We start from the raw sequence: 23,593 nt of genomic DNA, 5'->3' as shown, positions 1-23,593 counted from the left end.
TCTCCCAGTTTGGACCTTCTATACGCTCTGCTGGATGTCACAGGACAACAGTGAGGAAGTACATGAGGCCAAGAGCCTGCTCTGCCCTGATTGCTCCACACAGAGAAACCCATAGGTATCATCCATCCATCAGGGAAAAATAATCATAAATCAATTCAGAATCACATAAAAAAATCATTATTTAAACACTGAAATAGTAAAGAAATTGTGTCTTCATGGCATGTCTTTATATTATGTAGTTCAAAAATAAATATTGAAATTCCATGCATTCAGTAGACTAATTTAAGGCTAACGTGCAGTTAAATTGGACTAAAGTGATATTCCCGTCTGGACTTTTTACATTTGATCAAGTAAAAATAATATTAAACAAGACAATAATCCATGGCCCGAAGTCTTGCAGACTTCTTCTCTCATAGCATCAAGAACACCATCTATTTTTAGATGTAGAAGAAGCAAGCTATAGAAGACCTGTCACCCAAAAGCAAAATAGCAGAGGACACAGCAAACCTGCCCTTGCAAACCCTGTCAGATGTTCAGCTAGGTTTCTCCAATTACACAATCAAAATCTAGGAACTAATATCCCAGTCCCAAAACACATTAGCTGAAACACACCCCACTGATTTCAGTGGAGCTTGATCGCCTGTCATATTTTTAGGACTGGGATGTGTATCCTAAAGTTCAGATGTCTGTGCTAAGTAGGCCAAAATATTGAAATGAGAAAACAACCACCTTGGTAAAAACATGGGAAGATGACACAACCCTTGAGCAGAGTTCAGTTTTTAGCAAGGGTGGGGAACCTGTGGCCCTCTGGATCGGGGATGGGCAGACCTCAGGCTTCTGAGATGTGCTTTGTTACTAAAACCCCCAAGGTCCCTTAACTGGAATCAGGTGGAAAATAGTGGCTCAGGGCAGACATACACCAAGCAGAATTAAGCAACAGGGCATCTCTGAGCACCTGGTTTAGACTAAGAACTTGCTTTTAAGATCAAAATTGAATTCACACGAAAATCCACTCCCCGCCCCCCAAGCTTTTTTCATTTCAGCAGCCTAATTTAGAGGGGGTGGGAGCCTTTTCGTTATTGCTATTTAAACAACTGGGAGTTAGGAGTACTTGGATGTCTACTGTAAATCACCAAGAGATCTATTAGAAGATCCCAATCTACCTTCTGCCCACCCCTGTTCTAGATGTTGTTGGATTACAACTCCCATCAGCTCCAGCCAGCACGTCATCGATAGACAGGGATAATGACAGGTTTAGTACAACGCAATGTGAATGGTCACAGGTTCCCCACTGCTGGTTCAGATGGTATTTAATACACACACACACACACACACACACTACACCAAGAACACTTGCACAATCATGAACTATGAACACTGCCCTGCTGTCATTTGGGAACCACTCTACTCAGGTCTACCACCACAAATAAAAGCAGATTTAACCACCACCACCCTTTAAGTGTAGCAAGTCAACTTAAACCAGAACACTTCAAGAGGGCTTGTTCTAAAAGAGGGAGGATAATTGCATAGGCACTCGGACAATAATGTTAAACTAGAAAACATAGTGACTTTCTCAGCATCTTACCCCTTCGTTTCTTTCGCTTTTCTCCATCTTCACCAATCTCTCCATCATCATCTTCATCATCATCTTCAGAGCCACTGGTCTCAGAGCCAGAGATCTCTTCACCTAAAGTATCAGTGCATTTACTTACAGTTTTATTCAAGAAACAGACACTTTTCAGGGAATGCTCATCTACAGAATTGTATTTTGTCAGGAAGAGGCTAAGGGTGCAATCTTATGCCCACTTTCCTGGGAGCAAGGCCCACTGAACTCAAGGGGTCTTACTACTGAGTAGACATGCATAGGATTGCACTGTTACAAACTTTAAATGTCACGCCAGCCCTGTTTCTTACTCTTTCCTGTCCTTCATAGCAAATGGCACTGAAAAGCAACTTGACCGACTTTGCCAAAGAGATCAGCAGGAAAGACTGAGCAGCTGGATGCTCCCCACCTCCCAGGGGCCTGATATACATGAAACTCTGTTATTTGGACCTCTTGCTTTACAGTAATTGCAAGCAAACCTAAAGTAAGTGAAGAAGAAGAGGTGACATTCACAAGTATTGGCTCTAAGTACCATCTAGTGGGCAGATGGAATATTTTATTGAAAGATGTTAAGCATTAATTTGAAGTTGAAAGCAAGTGTGTAGCAGCTAAAGTGCTGTACTTATGACTAGGGAGGACCTGGATCCATTCATCCGCTCAACCATGAAGCTTGATGGATGACCTTGATGAGTCACAGACTCCCAGCCTAACCTACCTCACAAGACTGTTGTGACAATAAAGAAGGGAGACATCTTATGCACTACCCTCAGTCGTCGTCGTTGTCGTCATCATCATCATCATTATCATCATCATCATCCAGAATTTATCTATCTATGGAGAGCACTGAATATATTTGGGATATGTAAAGTGGTTTCCAATGCTTGTTTGCAATTTCTAAAGAAAAAGTACCGCTAGGAAAGAGTCAGCTGGTTACCTTCCTCCAACTTTTTCTTAAGCTCTTCAATTTCCTTTTGAAACTGGCGAAGCAAGGCATCCTTTGGATCTTCATTAATTCTAGCCTTATTCTTGATGTTCTTGGCACGGTTGGCGTATCGTAGAGTGCTGATAGTCTCATCGTAATTGTAGTCTGCTGGGCCAATGTTTGCACACTAAGGAAGAAGAAAAAGTTACATACACAAGAGAGGACTTTAGAGGAAGAAGCCAGGAAAACTGCAATTCAATGCAAAGCAACGTTTCTAGGGCAGCCCCATGCTAAATTTCTACAGATCATACAACCCCGTGGTCATATTTAGGACAACACCAGTTGTAATTGAATCGTAAATGTAACCACAATGTTGTGCAGTCTACACAACTGAGCATGGCGCTGCCCTACAGGCCTACAAATTGCTATAGCATGGTCTGTACTTACATAGGTATAACATGCAAAGGAGGCTCCATATGAAGTTATCTATTCGGTTAGTGTCATATTTCACTACTTCCCCACTAATTTCTAAAAGGAACTTTAGTAAAATGTGCAAACACATACAGCCTACATTTTTTTTATTGTAGGGATTTGCCTCCTCCATTGTGCTTTAAGAAATTGTGATTCCTCCCCCACAAAGATGGAAAACTAAAACTTCATATATTTCCGCACCACATGCCATCATTAATCTATTAAAAAAATCCTTTGAGGGCTGGTGTGGTGGTGTGTCTGACTTAAATCAGCCCAATCGGCCCCTTTCCAGCATGAAACTCCTCTGCTGAGGGAACTGCACTGGCTGCATATTCGCTACTGGGCCAGGTTTAAGGTTCTTGTACTTGTGTACAAAGCCCTATACAACTTGAGACCAGGATACCTGAGAGAGCGCCTTCTCCCTTACCACCCTGCCCGGTCACTGAGGTCATCTGAGGGCCTGCTCCTGGTGGTTCCACCTAGATCCATCCTCCGATTGGAATCCACCAGGGGAAGAGCCTTCAGCGTGGTGGCGCTCCTCCTGTGGAATTCCCTGCCTCTGGAGGTCAGGCAGGCTCCAACCTTGTACTCCTTTCAGCACCTCCTGAAAACATCTTTATTCCAAGAAGCCTTTCCTTAATATGCACCTTGAATCTCAGTTTTGCTTCTTTTAAATTTTGTTTTAACTGTTTTATTCTGTTTTTATTTTCATTTTATCTTGCATACCGCTCCGAATTTTTTCAATGGGGAGCGGTATATAAATATTCTAAATAAATAAATAAATAAATCCCTGTTCACCTATGAAACTTCAATGAGTGATCTTGGGCTAGCAACTATTAGTCAGCCCAACATTCCTTGCAGGGTTGTTCTGATGACAAAATGGGTGTGTGTGTAATGCTGTGTATGCAGTTCTGAGCTCCAGATGAGGAAGCATGGAATAATGATAATATCATCATTGAGAGCTAGTGTGGTGTAGTGACTAAAGTGTTGGACTGGGAGTCGGGAGATCTGGGTTCTAGTCCTCACCCAGCCATGGAAAACCACTGGGTGACTTTGGGCCAATCACAGACTCTCAGCCCAACCCACCTCACAGGGTTGTTGTTGTGAGGACAAAATGGAGAGGAGGAGGAGGATTATGTGCGCCACCTTGGGTTCCTTAGAGGAAAAAAGGTGGGATATAAATGCAATAATCAATCAATCACTGCACTGCACTGCACTGCAGCTATTAAAGCAAGTAATGTTGTTGCCTAGACCCTCTAGACTAGCACTAGATCTCCCATTATTACCATCATCGTCTTGGAGTTGCCCCCAAGGGAATCTTGCAGCAGTCGAGTCAGCTTGGAGTTACGGTATGGCACATGAGTGCTCTTTCCATCCACCAGTGCAGAAATGACATTCCCAAGGGTAGAGAGAGAGAGATTAATTTTTGTAGCTTCCTTGAGTCGTTGCCCAGTGGCTCCAGTTTTTGCTTGTCTTTCTGATCCCTTGAAAAAAGAGAAAGAGAGTCGGGAAGAAATTTAGAAGGGATAAAAGTTTCAGATGCAAGCAATTTCTAGAAACAAGAGCACAGAGCAGGATATGCTGCAACGCAACTGGAAAAGGAGAAAGATGATTACCTGTTAGAATAAAACAGCAAGAGAGGAAATGTTAGTTAAGCAAGAAGAACACACTAGCTGTATGACCCAGGGCATTTCTCTAAGATTATAGGCTATAAACTTGGCATCCCTAAAATGGCTTCCTTAAAAAGCAATGCTTAGACTGTTTGCATGTGCTTAGACCAGTCCTGAACACAAGCAAAGAAACAAAAATGATTTTAAGGCCACTGCAAGAAAAGAGAATAGTGGAATTATTTTTTTAGATAAAATATTGCCGGCCCTCTGTGTTGTAGAGACAAATGAGCTAATGGTGATGGCAGTATATTCTAAAAGGCTTACAGGCAAGAAGGCAAATTAAGTTCCAGGTTGACTGTTTTTCAATCTCATGAGTTCAAAGAACTGATTCAGGGTTTGATACAGCAGCAGAAAGAAATATTCCAGCCAGTGCATGGAAGTCTTAGTTGATCTAAGGGAAGCTGCCACATTTTTCCATAACCCAAGAACTGATTTCCTGAAGGAAAAGTAGCAGAAAACCATGTCCTGTGCAGTTTGAATATTTGTGAGAAAACATTTAATAATGATTTGGTGCAGCCTACCCCAACCTGGTGCTCTCTAGCTGTTTTCAACTATAGCTCCTAGTATTCCTGACTATTGGCCATGCTGGCTGGAGCAGATGAAAGCTGCAATCCAAAGTATTTGGAGAGCACCAGAGTCATGTTCTGGTTCAGGCCTTGAAAACATGAGAATTTGGAGGGAAGGGAACACATTGCATTTGCACTGTTGAGTACCTTAATCAGGTGCTAAGTCCTTATTATTTGCAGATGGGCTTGAGCAAATTTGCCTGAGTTGTAGTCATCTTTTCTTTATGCTCAGAGGTTGCAATCCTATGCACCTGGGCATAAGCTTTATTGAACACATATTCAAGGAACCCCGCACAGGATGGCTCTCCATAACATGTCCTGTACAATGCCTGCGATGGTGCCTCAACTCAAGTGTTAACTAAACCAGACTAAGTGGGATGCATTAGAAACGTGCGTAACAACTCACCGCAAGATCTACTAGATGCAGCTTGCCCATGCGCACATGGATATTCCCATCGACACCCTTCTCACTGCACTCGATTGTGATTGTAAAGATTGCATGGGAACGAGAACTGTGCTCATTCATATTAGTGGCACCAACAGAACCTATTGACCCAGAGAAATCAAAGTAATGGCTGAAATTAACAACAATCCTGCATTAGCTCCAATTAATAACACCAGAGCAACTGCTACGCTTTGCACAAGTTATAGTTTTACTTATTACAATACCCAAGATAAATGTGTTGCTTTTAGCCCTTATTTATCAAAGTTATGCATCCTCACTGCTAGTGAGGATGCAAATTAGTTCTTTATTACTAAAAACTAATGCTCATATATAATACTTCAGTTTATCATATCATCGTGCTGTTACAAGAAAACACTGCCAAGGGTGAATTGCAAAATTATTTTCCAATGCATTAAATGTGCAGTTATTTATTCAGTTTCATATATATCCATGCCGGAGGCCAGAAATTGATTTAGATCTCACCATGAGTGCCATATATATTTAGAATGTAAATATCAAGAATTCATATACTCAAGTTGCCTCCAGTTTCCAACCTTTATTTTCATAGGAAACGAAGACAAAAAATAAGTCAAGTGGAACTATCATGAACGGAGTTGAATTTCATTGGTATTCTGCAGCTTAGATTTCTTTCATTTGGTTCACAACTTACCTTATGTAGCAAACACACACTAGCTGAATGGACAAGTGAAACTATTAATATTTTCTTATATTAGGGTAGCATCCAATTAACCCCTCCCTGTTGATGAAACAGTTTGACTGGATTCAGAGTGAGTCAACTCAACCTGGACTAATAGTCAACTCAACGCTGATGCTAATCCACACCATGTTGTGTGGGGAGTACCCCCTAGATAAACAACTGTCGAGCTGATTATTACCCTGCCATTGTGTTGTCTGAATGCAGCCCTTCTGTCAGTAGAATAGGGAGGAAGGATTCTCCCTACCACCACCTGCAGTGCTCCACATGTTTTCACCATTTGATCTGGAGTATCAACAGACCCTCCAGAACACATCTGGAGGGGCATGGGACAAGCCCTAAAGTGTGAGCTTAAGTCTACACATGTGTCATTGGATTTCACCCTTAGTATGCATTTTCCTTTCTTATCATAAAGAACAGCTAAACAGCCAGTATGGGCTAGCGACAGAGTACTGGATTTCAACCAAGGAGACCAAGTTCACATCCTTCTATAGCCATGAAACTCATTGGGTAGCCTTGTGCAAGTCAGCATCTCTCAGCCTCAGTTTCTTTACAGGGCTGTTGTTGTTGTTATTGTTGTTGAATCAATTTTTAATTATAAGTTTTGACAAAACAAACAAAAACACAAGTGTCACTACATACTTTAAAGCTTTCTCACAGCTGTTGTTACAAAGATAACAATGGGATATATAATCCTGAGCTCCTTGGAGGGGGGATGGGATATATACATATGATTTTAAAAAGCTTCAATAATTGAATCTAAATTTGATCATTTCTTTAAATGTTCCAAACAAAAGCACAACTGTATGTGCAAAACTGGCTGCACCACAAGTGACACCCAATCACCATGTGAGTACTATGGGTGGCTTTCCTCAGACCTTCATAGTCAGTGGGCCACACAAAATGGAGGTGGGGACCACCCATTAATGGTGTGAAACAGCCAGATGGGGCTATGCAACTTACGGTTTTTGTGGCCTAGTGTCATAATTCTGTCCATGTCATCTGCATTGTTTACAACATAAGCTGAAAGATCTTTGATATAGACTCCCACATCAGGTCGTTCTTTAACCTAGAAGACAAATCAGGCAGTTGTTTTCAGGAGGCACCTCTAAAAATTGTGTGTGTGTGTGTGTGTGTGTGTGTGTGAGAGAGAGAGAGAGAGAGAGAGAGAGAGAGAGAGAGAGAGAGAGAGAATTCCACTCCTTTATAACCCTTGCGTCCAAAACCATTAATAGATCATAAGAGGACTTCTATTCTGGTAATATTACACAAATTCTGGAAAACATGAATAACAAATAATCAAAGGATGTTTTACAGAAGTCTATGAAGGAAAGATGATAACAACACAATGCTATACATATTAGAAGCCAGTCCTATTGAGTTCAATTAGATTGACTCCCAACTAAGTGTGCATACAATTGCCACTTAACAGAGGAATGTTATGTGAGAGGGAGAAAACAAGTACTTTTTCCTATGACTTGTTGGCTTCCAAAGACAGGAGGAGAATGCTGGGAGTTGTAGGACTTCATTCACTTTTCTAATTAATTTCTGGTAATTAAGATCTTATTTTTGGTTCATTTTGAAAGGTGGTCTCTTGTGATAGTGTCAATTCCATGCCTTCACCATCAGAACCAAGCTACTGAATTTCTTTTAATTAGAGGGTTTATTCTAACAGTAGCAGTTAAGGGCAGAATCCTATGCATATTTAAACAGAAAAAGTACTCCCAGCATTCCCCAGCCAACATGGCTGACTGGGGAATGCTGAGAGTTGTAAGATTATTTTCTATCTAAACATGCTTAAAATTGCAACATAAAAGGTTTTATAGCTGGTACAGCATTCCCTAGTGGTGAAGTCTGAGAACTTTATTAAAAACAGGGACAGTAAGTTCTATAGACACAAGCCTCAAAGTATTTTTTTAAAGAAACGTAGGTGGGATAACCCACATGCTGTTCCATTCCATCCCACCTGGTGACAGTGGCAAGGTAAGCTACAGTGGGTTTTTTCTCCCCACATGTGGGTTTTAGATTAGAACTACATTAACTGACTACTACAGCATTTAACCAGAACAAGCCCAGAAACACAGGACTATGTAGAACAAAAGCCAAACAGTTAAGAATTCACATTTTCTTCCATATTATGAAAATAGGGTGACCTGACTGACATGTTGGGAAACTGAGCATAACTCGAAGCATCCCTAAATATTCAACAGTAAAAGATGTATTAGATGGAAGAAATAACTATGCTGGAAATCTTACAGTGGGGATTAAAAAAACATTTCCCCCTTGGCCTCATTACTTCCTGACATTTTACATCTCTAACCTTTCTATAAAAGTGTTCTTATTGCATAGCTTTTAGGAATCATTTTCTGGGGAGTAAAGGCTGGGCAACAATATTTTTTTTATTTATTTATTTATTACATATTTATACTGCCCAACAGCCTAAGCTCTCTGGGCAGTTTACAACTAAAACCATAAAATCCAGATTAAAACTTTAAAATCACTTAAAAGCAGAATAAATTACATATATAAATCCCTTGTCTTAAAAAAATACCCCTGGGGAAAAAATGGCTTTTTTAGAGTGCCACCCCCCACCCCCCAAAGGCTTCACATTCCTACCAGCCAGCTGGGAATTGTAGAACTTTTTTCTGTCTAAACACGCACAGGATTGTGTCTTTAGAAAAATTAATGACTGCATTAAACTTTGCCACAGAAACCCCCTTTACACTCCCCTGGCTAGAAGATGGAGTAAATATTGGAACTGATCTTTCCCTACCATTTTCGTCTTGTCTTAAACAGTTCAAAGTTTAGGAGTTATCCGAGTGTTAAAAGGTCCTTCTCAATACTTTGCATTTGTCAGCAATAGTTCAGGAATGCTCAGTTCTTACTTCTAGTCTCTGTGTCTGGTCCTTCCCCAGCAGGTCACGCACTTCCTCATTGTAGATTTCCAAATATGAGACTCGAACCAAAAATCTGAAGATTAAAACATAACCAAAATTTTAAAAAAAGCTTTACCAAAATTAAGTTGGCCACACAAGTGAATATATATACAAAAAGAAGGCAACACAAACTGAACTGATGAACACAGTAATAGTTAAGGGATCTATGAAGAGGGGCTGGAGCAAGAAAATGAGAAAGTATAAGCAGGGGGATGGTTACTTCAGAAAAAACAACAAGAACTGGGGTGGTAACATGACAGACATTCCTAAAACATACATGTCATGAACAGATTAATCTTTTTCACCCCCACAACACTAAAAATGAGACCATGCACTGAAACTAGTGGGCAGTAGATCAGATGTAAACTACGGCAGTATTTCTTTATGCAATACATATTTAATGTCCAAGATGAGACACTGGTCATTGGCTTGAGTAGGGCATTATGACGGCGAATAGCATTTCAGACACCCAATACTAGAGAGAGCAAGGTGGAACCTCTCTGTTCAGGAGTAGTATACCTCTGAATTCCAGATGCCAGGGACAAACACAAGGGGAGGGCCGCCTGCCTTACTGTCCTGCTTATCTATTCCCAGAAACATCTGGTTGTCCATTGCTGGAAACAGGATGATGGAAATTGGTGGATCCTTGGTCAGAGCCAGGATGGCCCTTTTTAAATATGGATAAGCAAGGAAGCGAGGTTGATACCAGGGAGTGAGGTGGGAGAGGGGCAAGTGAGTGATATACCTTGTATCGCCTTCTGCCTTTGCAATGTGCCCAAATATATGAGCAAAAGAATTTGGAATGATCCCCCTGAGTTCCGGAACAGCCCGGACACCTTCCATCGTAAATGTCTTCCCTGTTCCAGTCTGTCCATAAGCAAAAATGGTGCCTGCAAATACAAGAGAGCACTAACAGTTCCTCATGATGATAGAGAAAGAGTTGTCAATCCCTTCTTTGGCATCAGCAGCACTACTAAGGCAGAAGAGTATAACAGCAGCTTTCCCAACACGTGGATGTGGCATCGCCACTGCCCTCTGTTACGTTTCCGCCACCCTCTTCCTTTTACGAGGGGATTTTAATCCTCCTTGTGTGAGAGTGTGTCACAAACCTTCAGCAACAAATATGACTGAGAAAGAAGTGGTTTAATATAACAAAACAAAATGTAAAACTTTATTTATGAGGAAAAATATATTTTAATACAACTTACGTTTCATGATATTAAAATAAATGTACCTCCCTCCACCTCACAGAGAAAACTAACCACCCCCAAATCTATAGCCCCAGTTCCCCAATCCTATCCCTCTAACAGCCAGTCCTTATTTGCCTCACAAAGGAAACCCAGAAACAGTTATATTCTCTCTCATGCTCAACTGAAAATGAAACAGCCAATTAGAAGACACCATTCAAACAACTTAACATTCTAACTTCCCGCTCCCACCAACTTACCATTACCTGTAAAATGAAGGATTTGTTAAAGTAAATCAAACCTAAAATTAAACACTCAAACATTGCACCCACATACCAAAATAAAATACCATTTTGCCACAGTGTGCATGCCTAGAAGGGGGAGAGAAAGAAGCTTATGGAGCTTCCAAGTAGGACAGTTACATCTATTTCTAATCCCTCCAGTTTCACATGTGTGCATTGGTTATGTCCGTTCTGTCCCATTCCTGCATCAATTTGCAATTTTTAAAAGCATGAAAATGGGTATCATTTTTGCACGCATTTTACCCTAAAGGTTTTTGAGGTGTGGACTGTTTTGTGTGATGAAAATTGAAAGATTATTTATTTATTTTCAACATTTGTATACTACTTCACATCTAAACAGATTCTGAAGTGGTGAACAATGAGAGATAAAATGATAAAGTTAAAAAGAATAAAACACAATATTAAAATTATTCTTTATAAAGACTGTGTCAATAAAACCATGGCTGGTCAACGAAGGAATTCTTCCTGGAAAAGAGTTGTTTTCAGAAGGCACCAAAAACAACACAGCAACCTCCAGAGGCAGGGAGTTTCATAGGAAGGGGGCCACCACACTGAAGGCTCTATTCTGAGTGGACTCTAACTGGACCATAGATTAACATGGACCCACCAGTAGCAAGCCCTCTGATGAACTCAGTGACTGGGCAGGTTGGTAAGCAAGAAGGTGCTCTCTCAGGTATCCTGGTTGCAAGTTGTTTAAGGCTTTGTACACTAGTACCAAAATCTTAAACCTGGCCTGGTAGTGAATAGGCAGCCAGTGCAGTTCCCTCAGCAAAGGAGTTGCATGCTGAAAAGGGCCAGCTCCTGACAGCAGCCGAGCTGCTACATTCTGCACTAGCTCCAGCTTCTGGACCAGCCTTAAGTCAGCCCCACATAGAGTGCATTGCAGTAATCCAGTCCTGAAGTTACTAGTGCCTGTACCACTATGGCCAAGCTATCCCTGTCCAGGGGAGGCTGTAGCTGGTGAACCATCCAAAGCTTGAAAAAGGATACAAGCATCCCAGTCCAGGTATTAGTCCAGGAAGTGTGAATCAGGTGGGTTCACATTAAAGTGTGGACTGAACAAATTGTACTTCCAATTCTCCAACATCCCTACTACAACTTATTCATCCAATTTGTTAGGTTATGAAAAGCTGAAATGACTCAGTCTTCCCAACATGATCCCAAGGTCTATACCTAACAGGAGCTCTCAAGGATCTCCTGTCAGGTGATGGGCACACCTTTTAAAACCGCTCCTTTGAAAACAGCTGCTGGTATGATCAGAAAAGCACATTTTGATGAACCTTTGGGCTTCCTTATACAGTTTGGGAGCAGGGAGTGGACAGTGTCTAACCCTTCCTCTGCCCATCTCCCTGCTGCTTTAACTGTCATTATGGAACTTCAGTTGTGGTGATGTAGAGTTTCAGAGGGAAAATGGCTGGCAGGAGAAGGGTCAAGCATTCCTTCTCCTCCCACAATGGCACTTTGCAACAGAGAAAGGACCGTCAGGCTAATGTTACATGCAACTGTAGTATATAGTTTGGTCCTTTGATTTGTCTGAGATAGAAGTACAGATGTGATAAACTAGCCTCAAGGGGGAAAATAATTGCTTATAATCAAGAAAATATACATTATACATAGAAAATATACATAGAAGACAAAATCATTATCATTTCTTCTTGAGTAGCAATAGAGGCTTATTTACACAGCACTATAGGCCGGTTCCCACGATCAAATAAGTCACTATGGCTTATTTAAGTCATGGCAGGCTGCGGCACACACTGATACATGCAGGTGGCAATTATGAATATTCAACCTGTGGCTTCTCATGTTGTCTGAACTTAGGCAATGGAAGCTGTGTGAGGGTTAATCAACCCTAGCATAACCCAAAGCCTGCTGTAAAATATGCATGGGTTGCTTAACCTTCATACAACTTCCACCTCCTGGTTTCAGACAATTTGACAAGCTATGGCTTGAATATTCAAAAAACACCTAGCATGCACCAGCAGCTCACTGTGGCTTAAACAAGCCACCATGAGTCCCTGTGACATGCGAACCAGGTCTATGGTTATGCATTATGTCTGAATTGGACCATTATCTGCAGAGTGGGGGGTTCGGAGGAAGGCAGCAGTCACACAACTATTTCCCTGAGCAAAATAAGTTTCCACTGCCACAAAGTACACCCCTGCATGCTGCCCCATGGGGAACAGATATGGTTCTATGAGGAATTGTGGGAGGATTACAGAGAAGAAAAATGCAAACAGGCAGGAACATGTGAATAAAACATCATCACAATACCCTATTGGTCATGATTTCACTATTGCTAATGACACCAGAAAGAAGCAAATCATTTTATAAATTGTTAGTATTCTATAATGAAGTAGTATTTGGAGTATTTATAATACTGAATGAAAGAGGTTCAGCAGCAGCAGCAGAATATTACAAGTGACACTCTTCCATCATTTTAATACAACAAAGAAGCACTCACCATTGTATCCTTCCAGAACAGAGTCAATAATTGGCCTTGCAGTTAAATTATAAACATCAAGCTGTTTGCTCTCTGGCCCAAAAACAGTATCAAATGTAAATGTCTTGGGAGGTTCATTGGAAGAATCTGTTTTGTGGACAGTGATAGTGCCTCGCATTTCGTCGACGTTAACAGACATCTTGTAACACATCACTTTCTCTCGCTCATTGAAAGGCCGGCAGCGAACAACGACCTTGACATTATCAGAATTTTCAGCCTTGTCCGGCTTCTCAGATTTGTTGATCTAGATAACAGAAGAAATGACCAATGATAAAATTCACGAAAGAGCAACAAACAAAACTGCAACTCATAAAAATGAATGATAATTACTACCACAAACTAGAGAACAATTCTTTCTAAAGATGGTGGAGACCATCACATGATTTTCAGAAATTTTTAAACCTGTAAACCTGCGTGTTCAGAGGAGGGCAACCAGGATGATCAGGGGTCTGGAAACAAAGCCCTATGAAGAGAGACTGAAAGAACTGGGCATGTTTAGCCTGGAGAAGAGAAGATTGAGGGGAGACATGATAGCACTCTTCAAATACTTAAAAGGTTGTCACACAGAGGAGGGCCAGGATCTCTTCTCGATCCTCCCAGAGTGCAGGACACAGAATAACGGGCTCAAGTTAAAGGAAGCCAGATTCCAGCTGGACATCAGGAAAAACTTCCTGACTGTTAGAGCAGTATGACAATGGAATCAGTTACCTAGGGAGGTTGTGGGCTCTCCCACACTAGAGGCATTCAAGAGGCAGCTGGACTACCATCTGTCAGGGATGCTTTAGGGTGGATTCCTGCATTGAGCAGGGGGTTGGACTCGATGGCCTTGTAGGCCCCTTCCATCTCTACTATTCTATGATTCTATGATTCTAATCAGTTCTGGCCCCAAATTATGTTATGTTAAATTCTGCTTCATAAGCTGCCTTGGAAAGGCTTTGCCCTGAAAGGCAGCTTATATGTACTTTAAATAAATAAAGAATGCAGAGACATAACTATATAAGAACTATGCACCAGTGCTGTTCTGGAGCTTCAAAAAATTAAACTGCCATGGAGATTTTCGACAGATAAAATTCTCCAATTTGAAAAGGCCTTGCCATTTAAATTCGCTGTCCTTAAATCCATTATATTTCCCAAATAAACAATTTACACTGAGATATTCAGTTCTAGTTTCACTATAATATAAATGCCACGTGCTGGAAGAACATAACCAATTTCAATATTATTTGATATCCATGTTTTTAAACAAAACAAGTTTAGAGACAAAATGAACGAAATGGAAAGCAAGCCCTATGAGAAAGGCTGAGCACATTGAGCCTAGAGAAGAGAAGAGAATGTGGTGGGGGTGGAAGATATCACAGCACGCTTCAAATACCTGAAAAGTCATCACATAAAAGAGGGCAAAGACTTGTCTGTTGCTCCAGAGGACAAGAACAGATATAATGGACTTCAGTTACAGAAGGATAGATTTCAGTTGATCATTAGGAGAAATGTCTCCAAAGTAAATCCATTCCAGATGTTGTTGGACTGCAGCCACCAGAATTCTGGACCATTGGCCATGATGTCTGGGGCTGATGTGAGTTAGAATCCAACAGCATCTGGATGGCCACAGGTTCCCTATGACTGGTCTACAAGTTGCTCTCCAGCTCAGTGATTCTAAGTCAAATATGCATTTACAAGAGAGGGTTCATGGGCACTTTAAATGCTGCATGATCCAATGCTTACAGACTCACAGAACCTAGGGTACTTTCCCCAGCCAACATCATCCTTACGTCTCAAAAAACTAAGCCAAGATGTTTTGTTCAAATGAGTAACGTAACATATAAAACCTTCTGAGCCAATTGTGAGTCAAACGTAAAAAGGTAAAACTCATCTCTAGACTACTTGCCTAGAAAGACTTGCTGTAGAACAGTATATACAGTATATTTGCATACAGCTTTACAGATGACATAAGTCAATTCACAGTAAATCACAGACAGAACAGAAGCCACAAAAGGCTTCACATACTGTGATATTTATTTATTTATTTATTACATTTTTATACTGCCCAATAGCCAAAGCTCTCTGGGCGGTTCACAAATATCTATAGTAATGGGGAGAAAGTTTGGCTTTAATGCAATAAAACTTATGAATAAAACCTAAGGGAAATGCAGCACAGCATTAGCGAATAAACATTTCGCATATATGATGTTTCAGAATCGATGATCATTTCAATTGTTCAATAACATTTTTGCACAAGGCCTGGCAATTAAAAGTGAAACATAGTACCAGTGAAACTTCACAGTATTGGGTTAAGTATAAGGCATTATATTGTCATGCAAGTAATGACTAATACTAAGACTTACCTTATTAAGGTGGCGGCTTGGGATAGTTTTATTTTGATGTATTTTATAGGTTAGATTTTTAACTTCAATTTTTGCATTCATGATTTGAATTTATCATACCACAGAGATGGCCGAAAATAAACTTAAATCTTAGTACTTCAGATTAAAGCTCAATTCTATGCATGTTTAGACAGAAAAAAGTCCTACAATTCCCAGCATTCCCATGCCAGCAATTCTATGTGCACTTAAGGGGTTTGTGGGAAGGGTTGCCTTGGACTGATCTTGAATTTTTTCTGACTTTTGACAAGACTCTCATGCAATTCAAAACTACCAAGTCATAGATTAAATAAACCAATTAGCAAGCTAGATCTAAGATACAAAACAGATCAAGTCTAAGTACTAAACAGATTAATTCTCCTAATTGTGATGGACTGAACTGTCCTTAATGAACAGGTCATGCTGAAAGGATGATGATCATGAATGCTGCTTTTCTAAACACCAGAGACTAAGGATGCGACCCTATACATGTTTAGACAGAAACAAAACCCTATAATTCCCAGCACCCCTCAAGCCAGGTCTCCTGGATGTGGCATACTGGAAACTGTAGGACTTTTTTTCTGTCTAAACATGCATAGGATTGCGCTCTAGCAGTAATGAATTAAAATAGTTATGCCTGGACAACATTTGTGTGATTTGTAATTGATGGATAAGAGGTGCACATAGCTAGTTGTTTGTAACAGCTGTTTGTAACAGAGCTTGCTACACCAACAAATCATTTGTGGTATAACCAAGAGTGAATAAGGGCACACCCACAACCATTAGATGCATAGCTCCTTTCCAAAGGAAGAGAAGTACCAAACGCCTCAACCTTTACTAGAAGCCTGCTCTCTTTTCCCAGGCATTCAGGAGATAACTGTGGGCCACTTAGTAGTGATGTGTAAGGGGGGGGAGGGGTTCATATTCCCTAGGAAGCACCTATTCCACAGTCATTTGCAACATGCAACACAAAGCCAGGGCTTAATTAAACTCAGGACAACAAGCCTGGGGAACAAACACATACAATAGCTGTTGTTGTGATACGAAACTTGCTCAATGAAGAGATCTAAACAGTCATGGGCAGCAATGATTTAATTGTGGATGTATAATCGGTGCCATGCGTGGAATTTTATTTTGAAAGTTGCCTTCAACGGGTTTTATTATTATTATTATTATTATTATTATTATTATTATTATTATTATTATTATTATTATTATTATTATTATGTTCCCTGTAGAGCCTTTAAAGTCAGAAGAGGCGCCACCCCAGTCCAAGATCCCAGGGAATCATTCATACCCTTTCCCAGCCCAGCCCACAAGCTCAGGACCCAGCCAGGAACCCGACCCGACGCCTCCCCTCCGCCAGCATCCACGGCCCTTCCATCCCCCGAGGCTGAGCCTCGCTCTCCGGCCAGCACCGCCCCTAGCAACGGACTCGCAGCAGGAGCGGAGGGCCCGGGAGGAAGGTAAGGCTGGATTGGGCTGCTCACCGGCATCCTGCCTGCGCTGCTCTCAGCGGGACTAGAAGGTTCCGCTCCGGCCCAAGTGGGGGACAGAGGGTAGAAGGGGCGTTCGCAGATACAAGGTACCCGTCGTCGGCTGTGATACAATTGTAACAATAACTGGGGCTAGTGCGCCTGCGCCGCCTGAATGACAGCGCGAGCGGCTCGCCTGCGTCATGCAGAGGCTTCTCGGCCAATGGGCAAAGGTTCACCCCGGTTCTCGGCAGCTATTGGTGCCGAATTGTAGCCAGTGAGAGAAAGAGAAGGGCAGCACGGGCTCCAGTCGTAGCAGTAAGAAGGAGGGATTTAGCCAGGGGGGTAATCGAGGGCACGACTTCAAAGCGAAAGGAGGTCCAGCATCGAACTATCAATAATAATAATAATAATAATAATAATAATAATAATAATAATAATAATAATAATAATAATAATAATAATAATGAGGAGGAGGAGGAGGAAGTGGAAGTTTCTGAGTTAGTAAGGGACTGCATGACTTGGCAAAGCCCATCATGTCCATCTAGAAAAAACGCCAGGAGTAAGAAAAGAGAAATGAGAATAAGAATAGCAAAATATACATCACTGGCCATAGAAGTTAAAGAACTATGGCAACAGGAAAAGCTCATAATTATTCCTTTAGTCATTGAGCAGGGGATTGGACTCGATGGCCTTATGGGCCCCTTCCAACTCTACTATCCTATCAGTCACCAGCAATATATATATATATATATATATATATATATATATATATATATATATATATAAACCTTAAGGAACTGGACCAACCAAAATACATCCACACTAACATCCAGAAAGCAGTCATACTTCAAACATGTTCAATAGTCAGGAAATCCCTGAATCGGTAAATGAGAGCATGTTTGTCTAGAAAAACCGCCACAAGCAAAGAAAGAGAGATAACAACAACAAGCTGTGACCTCTAAAGACCACCTGGGATGTAAGGTATTGAATAAATTTGGACAAGTTTGGATTTAAAAACACAAAACCAAAACATTTAGGTGGAATCTCCCCTTTCCAGGGAATGGATCACCTGCCTGCCTATACATTTGGGGAGGAATCCCATGCTGCATACATCCATATCCCCGTCTTTATCAAGCATCAGCCAGCTTGGGATGGATCCATCATGCCAATGGGAGAGGACTGTTATTCTATCATGTGAGAAAAAGCTAATTGAGATGTGCTGTCCAGTTTGTTGTCTTTAAAATTAATTTCTGCAGCGTCAATCATGGTATTTGGATTTCCTGTATATATCTACAGACATATGCCCTTAAAAGTCAGAAAAAGAACATCCAGGAAAATTGTTGTGCTCTCTCATTGGTGTCTGTATTCTCCCATTTTAACAGTTCAATCCTATGCATGTTTTTGCAGAAATAAGTCCCATTGACTTCAGTGGGACTTACTCCTAGGTAAGTGGACATAGGATCATAGCCTAAAAGTCTTATTTGTCTCATTCATTATCGGGCACAAGGACCAATGCATACATGCAGTAGTCATCAAAATCCTTACCAACTCCAGAGAAGAAGAAAGTAAGCTAAAGCAGCTCAAATTGGGCAGGCGGTAGCGGTGAAGTGCTTCTCCTTTTCTGAGAGCTTTCAGAAGCGGGATATGGTTCTGCCACTTCAAGGAGAAGTAGGAGGCAATCCCTTCATAATGTGTACCTTGTCTATGGTTGCATGGCCAGTGGCTATCATGGTGGTAGTCAGGGTTTGCCATGCCTCACCATTGTTTCTAGTCTCAGGTGCAGCTCTTGACTTTCTCCTTTGGAATGACTGATAGCCCATACACTTATCCAAGAAAAAAAAAGAGGAAAAGGAGCAGACAAGGACAAGTGCTTTTGTGAACCGCCCAGAGAGCTTCGGCTATTGGGCGGTATAGAAATGTAATAAATAAATAAATAAATAAATAAATAAAAAGTGCATCACTTGAATCACTTCCTCTTATCCATAGGGAGTTTCAAATCTGGGCCAAGAAAAGTTAAAACAAGACATAAAATAACTGCTGTTGCTACATCATAGCAACTGAATTGCCAAGAAATTTCATTAATTTTATACTGCTGATATTGCTTTAGAATTTTATTTTTAAATTGTTTTCAGGTGTAAGAATTATTGGACAGCTGCATTCTAAAATGTCAAGAACAAACAAAAGTACCAAAAATGTAGCAAGTAGGTATGTTTATTTTTTATTTATTTATTTTTTTGAGACAACAAATTAGTGATATATGGCTAGTGATGTACGGGAAGGATAGCAACACTGACAGTATTCAGTAGACCCAAAGTTAACCACCTTTATGTCCCATTGATTTTACAAGCTTAAGGCTGCAATCCTATCCCCTGTCACCTGGGAGTAGGCCCCACTGAACTCAATGGAAGTTGTTTCTTTTGAGTAAGCATGCATCCAATTGCAGTGTAGGTCTGCAATCCTATACCCATATACGTAGTAGGAACCTCCATTGAATTCAATGGGAATTACTTCCAAGCGGACATGTATACAATTGCACTACACATCTCTTTCAGGTAATACAATAGGATGGAAAAGTGTTTAACTTGCCCTAGATTGTGCTTTTACATTGCCAGCTGTGATCAATGCCTGGGTGATCTATTCTAACCATGTTCAATTTGTTCATTTACATCACAGTCCTAAACACAATTTCTTAGAACTTTGTTGGTGAGCTGCTTGGCCCAGAGCATGTACAGACGTCTCATCCCCAGTATTTGCCAAAATATGATGCAGCCACTTTAAGAAATTCAGCATAACACAGAGTAAATCAAGGCATGGAGAACTTATGGGATCAACTGAATGGTAAAGTATTTAGCAAGTGATTTTTGCTAGGAAGGCATCAGGGCTTGGTCATGCACCTCAATTAAGTGCCCCATTATTAGATTGGGCACAGTGATCAGGAATTTTGTTATGCATACTCCCCAGCCACAGAGTGACATCCCTTCATGTGCAACATAATTATTGATAACTACAGTAGTTGGATGGAGACCTCCCCAAACTTAAGGACCTTGATTTCAGCACAGCACTATTTTGATTACATTTTGCCTTTCCTAAGGTAGTTCTTTTTAGACCCCTGATGGCTTTAGCAACAAGTAATCGTGATCTCAGTAGGGGCTGGTGACTCCTATTTCAGTAGGGCAGTGAATCCGTTCTGGGTTTCAGTCAGAACACTAAAGGAGCCATCCAAAGTGCTGATCAATGTCCCCAAGATGAGTTCAGAACCTTGGATAGTTCCTTCAGAATTTGTTTGAACTTTTGTCTTGTGATCCAAAACCAATATTGACTCTGCACAAGTCTTCTCCCCTCTTTTGTTTTATTGTCCTCGTTGGACCCAAAGCCTTTTTGTCCCATTGTAGTATTTGATGAAATGGAAATAGTCCACAAGGAAGATTGCTGAAGGAAACATGAGAAAGTGAATAGAGCACAAGGTGCTGGAAATTGGAGTTGGGTATAGGTAACCCAAGTCCTGCCCTCCCCTTTTATCACTGTGACTGTGCACAAGGACTAGCTGGTAAAGACAAGCCTCTGTGAGCATTTCCACACTCCTCACTCTTGCAGTCACACCTCCTTTAGCCTTCTTCTCTATCTTTAGAGCTTACAATTTGCTTAGCCACAACCTTTGCAACTCCCTCAGAACTAGTCCAACCCGGACTTTTTGCAAATGTCTGTGGCCTAGTCTTCTACGCCCTGCAGCCTTCAGTTTGGCTGCTGAACAGGTCTCTGAGTTAATTTCTCCACCAGTTGGTGCATGGATATATATGCTATTCATTTTGCCTTTCGCTTAATATGTATATCAAGACTGATTTCTTCTGGCAGGCCTATCCAGTAGAATTTTAGAATGTTTTTAAACAGTGTATACCATGTTTTTAATCAGTATTTTATGTATTTTATGCTTGTTGTTCCCCACCTCAATCCAATTGGAGAGGCGGGTAAGAAATAAATTATAATAATTATTATTATTGTTCATAATGCATCAACTGATCACCATCATTCCTAAGTCCACATAGTGCCCAGCTAATCCCAAAGAGCAATCTTTGTGTCTATTTTTTATTCTTGTGTGTCCAATAAAATCTCCCTGTTTTCAAAGAGATCTCTGGGTGTGTATCATTGGGTCACCTCTGCCAAGACTTTTTGTTATATCTCAAACAAAATTCAGAGGTCTCTTAGAAAGGTGTATCTCAACATGTGTACGTTTGTACACGTATCTGGAGAGGAAATTCAGTAAAATGTGTGTTACCGATTTTAATGGAATTTCTTCCCAAATAGCATACTTAGGGTTGTAAACCTTTGTTTTGTCTGGATTCCATGTAAATCTTGTGATCCATTTTTACTTTAAATTCCAGCAGCAGATGATTTCTATATTAACTTCAGCAGTGAACTATTTCACTTTTGTAAGATGCACTTCAAGAGAGATTTAACCACTACGGTTCCTGTTTGTTTTGCCTCCATATTGAAAAGGAAAAGAGGCAGTGATTCCAAATCCATTCTTATTGAATAAATAAGGATGGAGGAGGACCAAAAAAAAAAATATTGAGTGGGCGGGCAGGTTTATGCAAGATGAGATCATCCTTAGTAGAAATTAGATCAATGAAACACAAATACTAAACAAGTCAAAAGCAAGATTTCATTTAAAAGACACACCACACACACAATCAAATAAAATACCCTAAATGCATTCCTAGTAACTGCACAGCTTCCTGAAGGTTGGGCTCAGGCCTGCATAAGGAATTGCAATATTTGTAATTTTGTATTGCTGCTGTTTTTATCTGGTTGAGCTTTTATATTGTATTTTATATTATGGTTTTATACTGTTGTTTTATACTTTGAATGTTTTTCATTTTTGTGAACCGCCCAGAGAGCTCCGGCTATTGGGTGGTATAGAAATGTAATAAATAAATAAATAAATAAATAAATATTGAGGCCACAACTCAAAAGGCCTGTCGCTTAGTGATCTCCCTTCCTGGATAGCAGGAAACTTTAAGCAGGACTTTCCCTTATGTTAGAAGATAAGAAGACTAATAACTTTCCCTTATGTTAGGAGATAAGAAGAAACACATGGTAGCCCTCCCTTGCTCTGCTCGACCTTATTACCTGAGGGAAAGAGTGGGGCAGGGGGAGGACACAGCCTTAGCAATAGTCTCAGATTATTCAAGTAGCCTCTCTGGCTATGCTCCATTCTGTAAAGCAGCCTTCTCCAATCTGACACCCTCCAGTTGTGTTGAATCACAATTCTCATCATCTTCATACTGGCTGGGGATGATGGGAACTGTAGTCCAGCACGACTTAAGAGTGCCAGGTTGGGGAAGGGTGCTGTCGGGAATGCATGGCATACATGATTTTTCAAGGTGCTGAGATGAGAAAATATCACTCTTCATTATTGCAGGGATTATAGTCAACTTTTGGGGGCGGATAATCAAGTGTGCTGGTCATAAAAGCTAATTATTCACAAACTCCCATGTAATCAGTGTGTGACAATTTACTTACAAAATGAAGGTCTAACATTATACTGTCTATACCTGGTTATTTAGATTTATTTATTTAGATGTATAGTGTGCCTCATCCCAAAGGCCTTAGGCAGGTAACAATGTTACTTATTCTGCTTATTAAAGTGCCACCCCAAACCAGTTTGAATAAAAACTCAGAGGTTCTGGCTTAGGGTGACCGTGTGGCCTCTTTTATAGAGGACAGTCTTCTGTTTGAAGACTGCCAGAAGACAGTCCTCCATTTGAAGGGCTGTCTTCAAGTATGGTTTAAAGAGAAAGAACCATCTGGAGAACTGGGCCTTGAAGTTGCCAGTCAACAGCACCTGGGCAGCAGACAGAGCAAGGCACATAGGTTAACCAGTCACAGTCTTCCACAAATGTATTGTATTTCTATTTCAATTATAATTGAAATTTGCACTGGTACATATAAATTAACATGGCCAAATTTGCACTGGTACATATAAATTAACAAACAAATATTATGCAAACCACTGCCCTCTTTTTGGGTGTGTGTGTGTGTGTGTGTGTGTGTGAGTGTGAGTGTGAGACGTAGTTCCTCTTTTGGGGTGAATCACAAGTGGCCATCCTATTCTGGTACCCAGGGGGAAGAAAATTCTAGCTATGGTTTATGGCTGCTAGTGAATTCCCACATCCATTCGTTTGACCGATCAGCTTGTGTTTTCAGACAGAGAGTTGATAGATCGCGGGCTCTTCGCTTCCAAGAACTGCCCAAACAAAACAGGTCATGGTGTTACTGTTGACGTCGGGGTAGGGCCGTTCCAGAGACATTACTCAGGCAGGAGGACACACTAGTGATTCCCCCAGAAGGGTGGGCCCGCAGAGATGATGCGGGAGAAGGAAGAATTCAGAATTCAGTCGGCGGAAGGGTAAATTCTAAAGCAGCAGTGGGGGTAAATTC

The 23,593-nt window shown here is 40.8% G+C and overlaps 1 protein-coding gene across 2 annotated transcripts in view; it reads right to left on the bottom strand.

The window, feature by feature from the left end:
* Positions 1-17,281, bottom strand: part of KIF3A (kinesin family member 3A) — a 35,849-nt gene extending 18,568 nt beyond the window's left edge. For both annotated transcript variants that reach the window (XM_063120689.1, XM_063120690.1), the window contains exons 1-9: positions 17,168-17,281; positions 13,282-13,564; positions 10,074-10,218; positions 9,278-9,362; positions 7,356-7,461; positions 5,639-5,778; positions 4,283-4,480; positions 2,538-2,712; positions 1,586-1,687 (exon numbers count right to left, since the gene is read on the bottom strand). In XM_063120689.1, the coding sequence (XP_062976759.1) occupies positions 1,586-1,687; positions 2,538-2,712; positions 4,283-4,480; positions 5,639-5,778; positions 7,356-7,461; positions 9,278-9,362; positions 10,074-10,218; positions 13,282-13,564; positions 17,168-17,173 (1,240 nt within the window). In that variant the 5' untranslated portion in view covers positions 17,174-17,281. The remainder of the gene's footprint in view (positions 1-1,585; positions 1,688-2,537; positions 2,713-4,282; positions 4,481-5,638; positions 5,779-7,355; positions 7,462-9,277; positions 9,363-10,073; positions 10,219-13,281; positions 13,565-17,167) is intronic.
* Positions 17,282-23,593: the final 6,312 nt, after the last annotated feature.

The sequence above is a fragment of the Elgaria multicarinata genome, chromosome 3, assembly GCF_023053635.1.
Source record: "Elgaria multicarinata webbii isolate HBS135686 ecotype San Diego chromosome 3, rElgMul1.1.pri, whole genome shotgun sequence".
In the NCBI taxonomy this organism is placed as follows: domain Eukaryota; kingdom Metazoa; phylum Chordata; class Lepidosauria; order Squamata; family Anguidae; genus Elgaria; species Elgaria multicarinata.
Note: the sequence above shows the minus strand (reverse complement) of the source record. Positions and strands in the feature narration are given on the sequence as shown.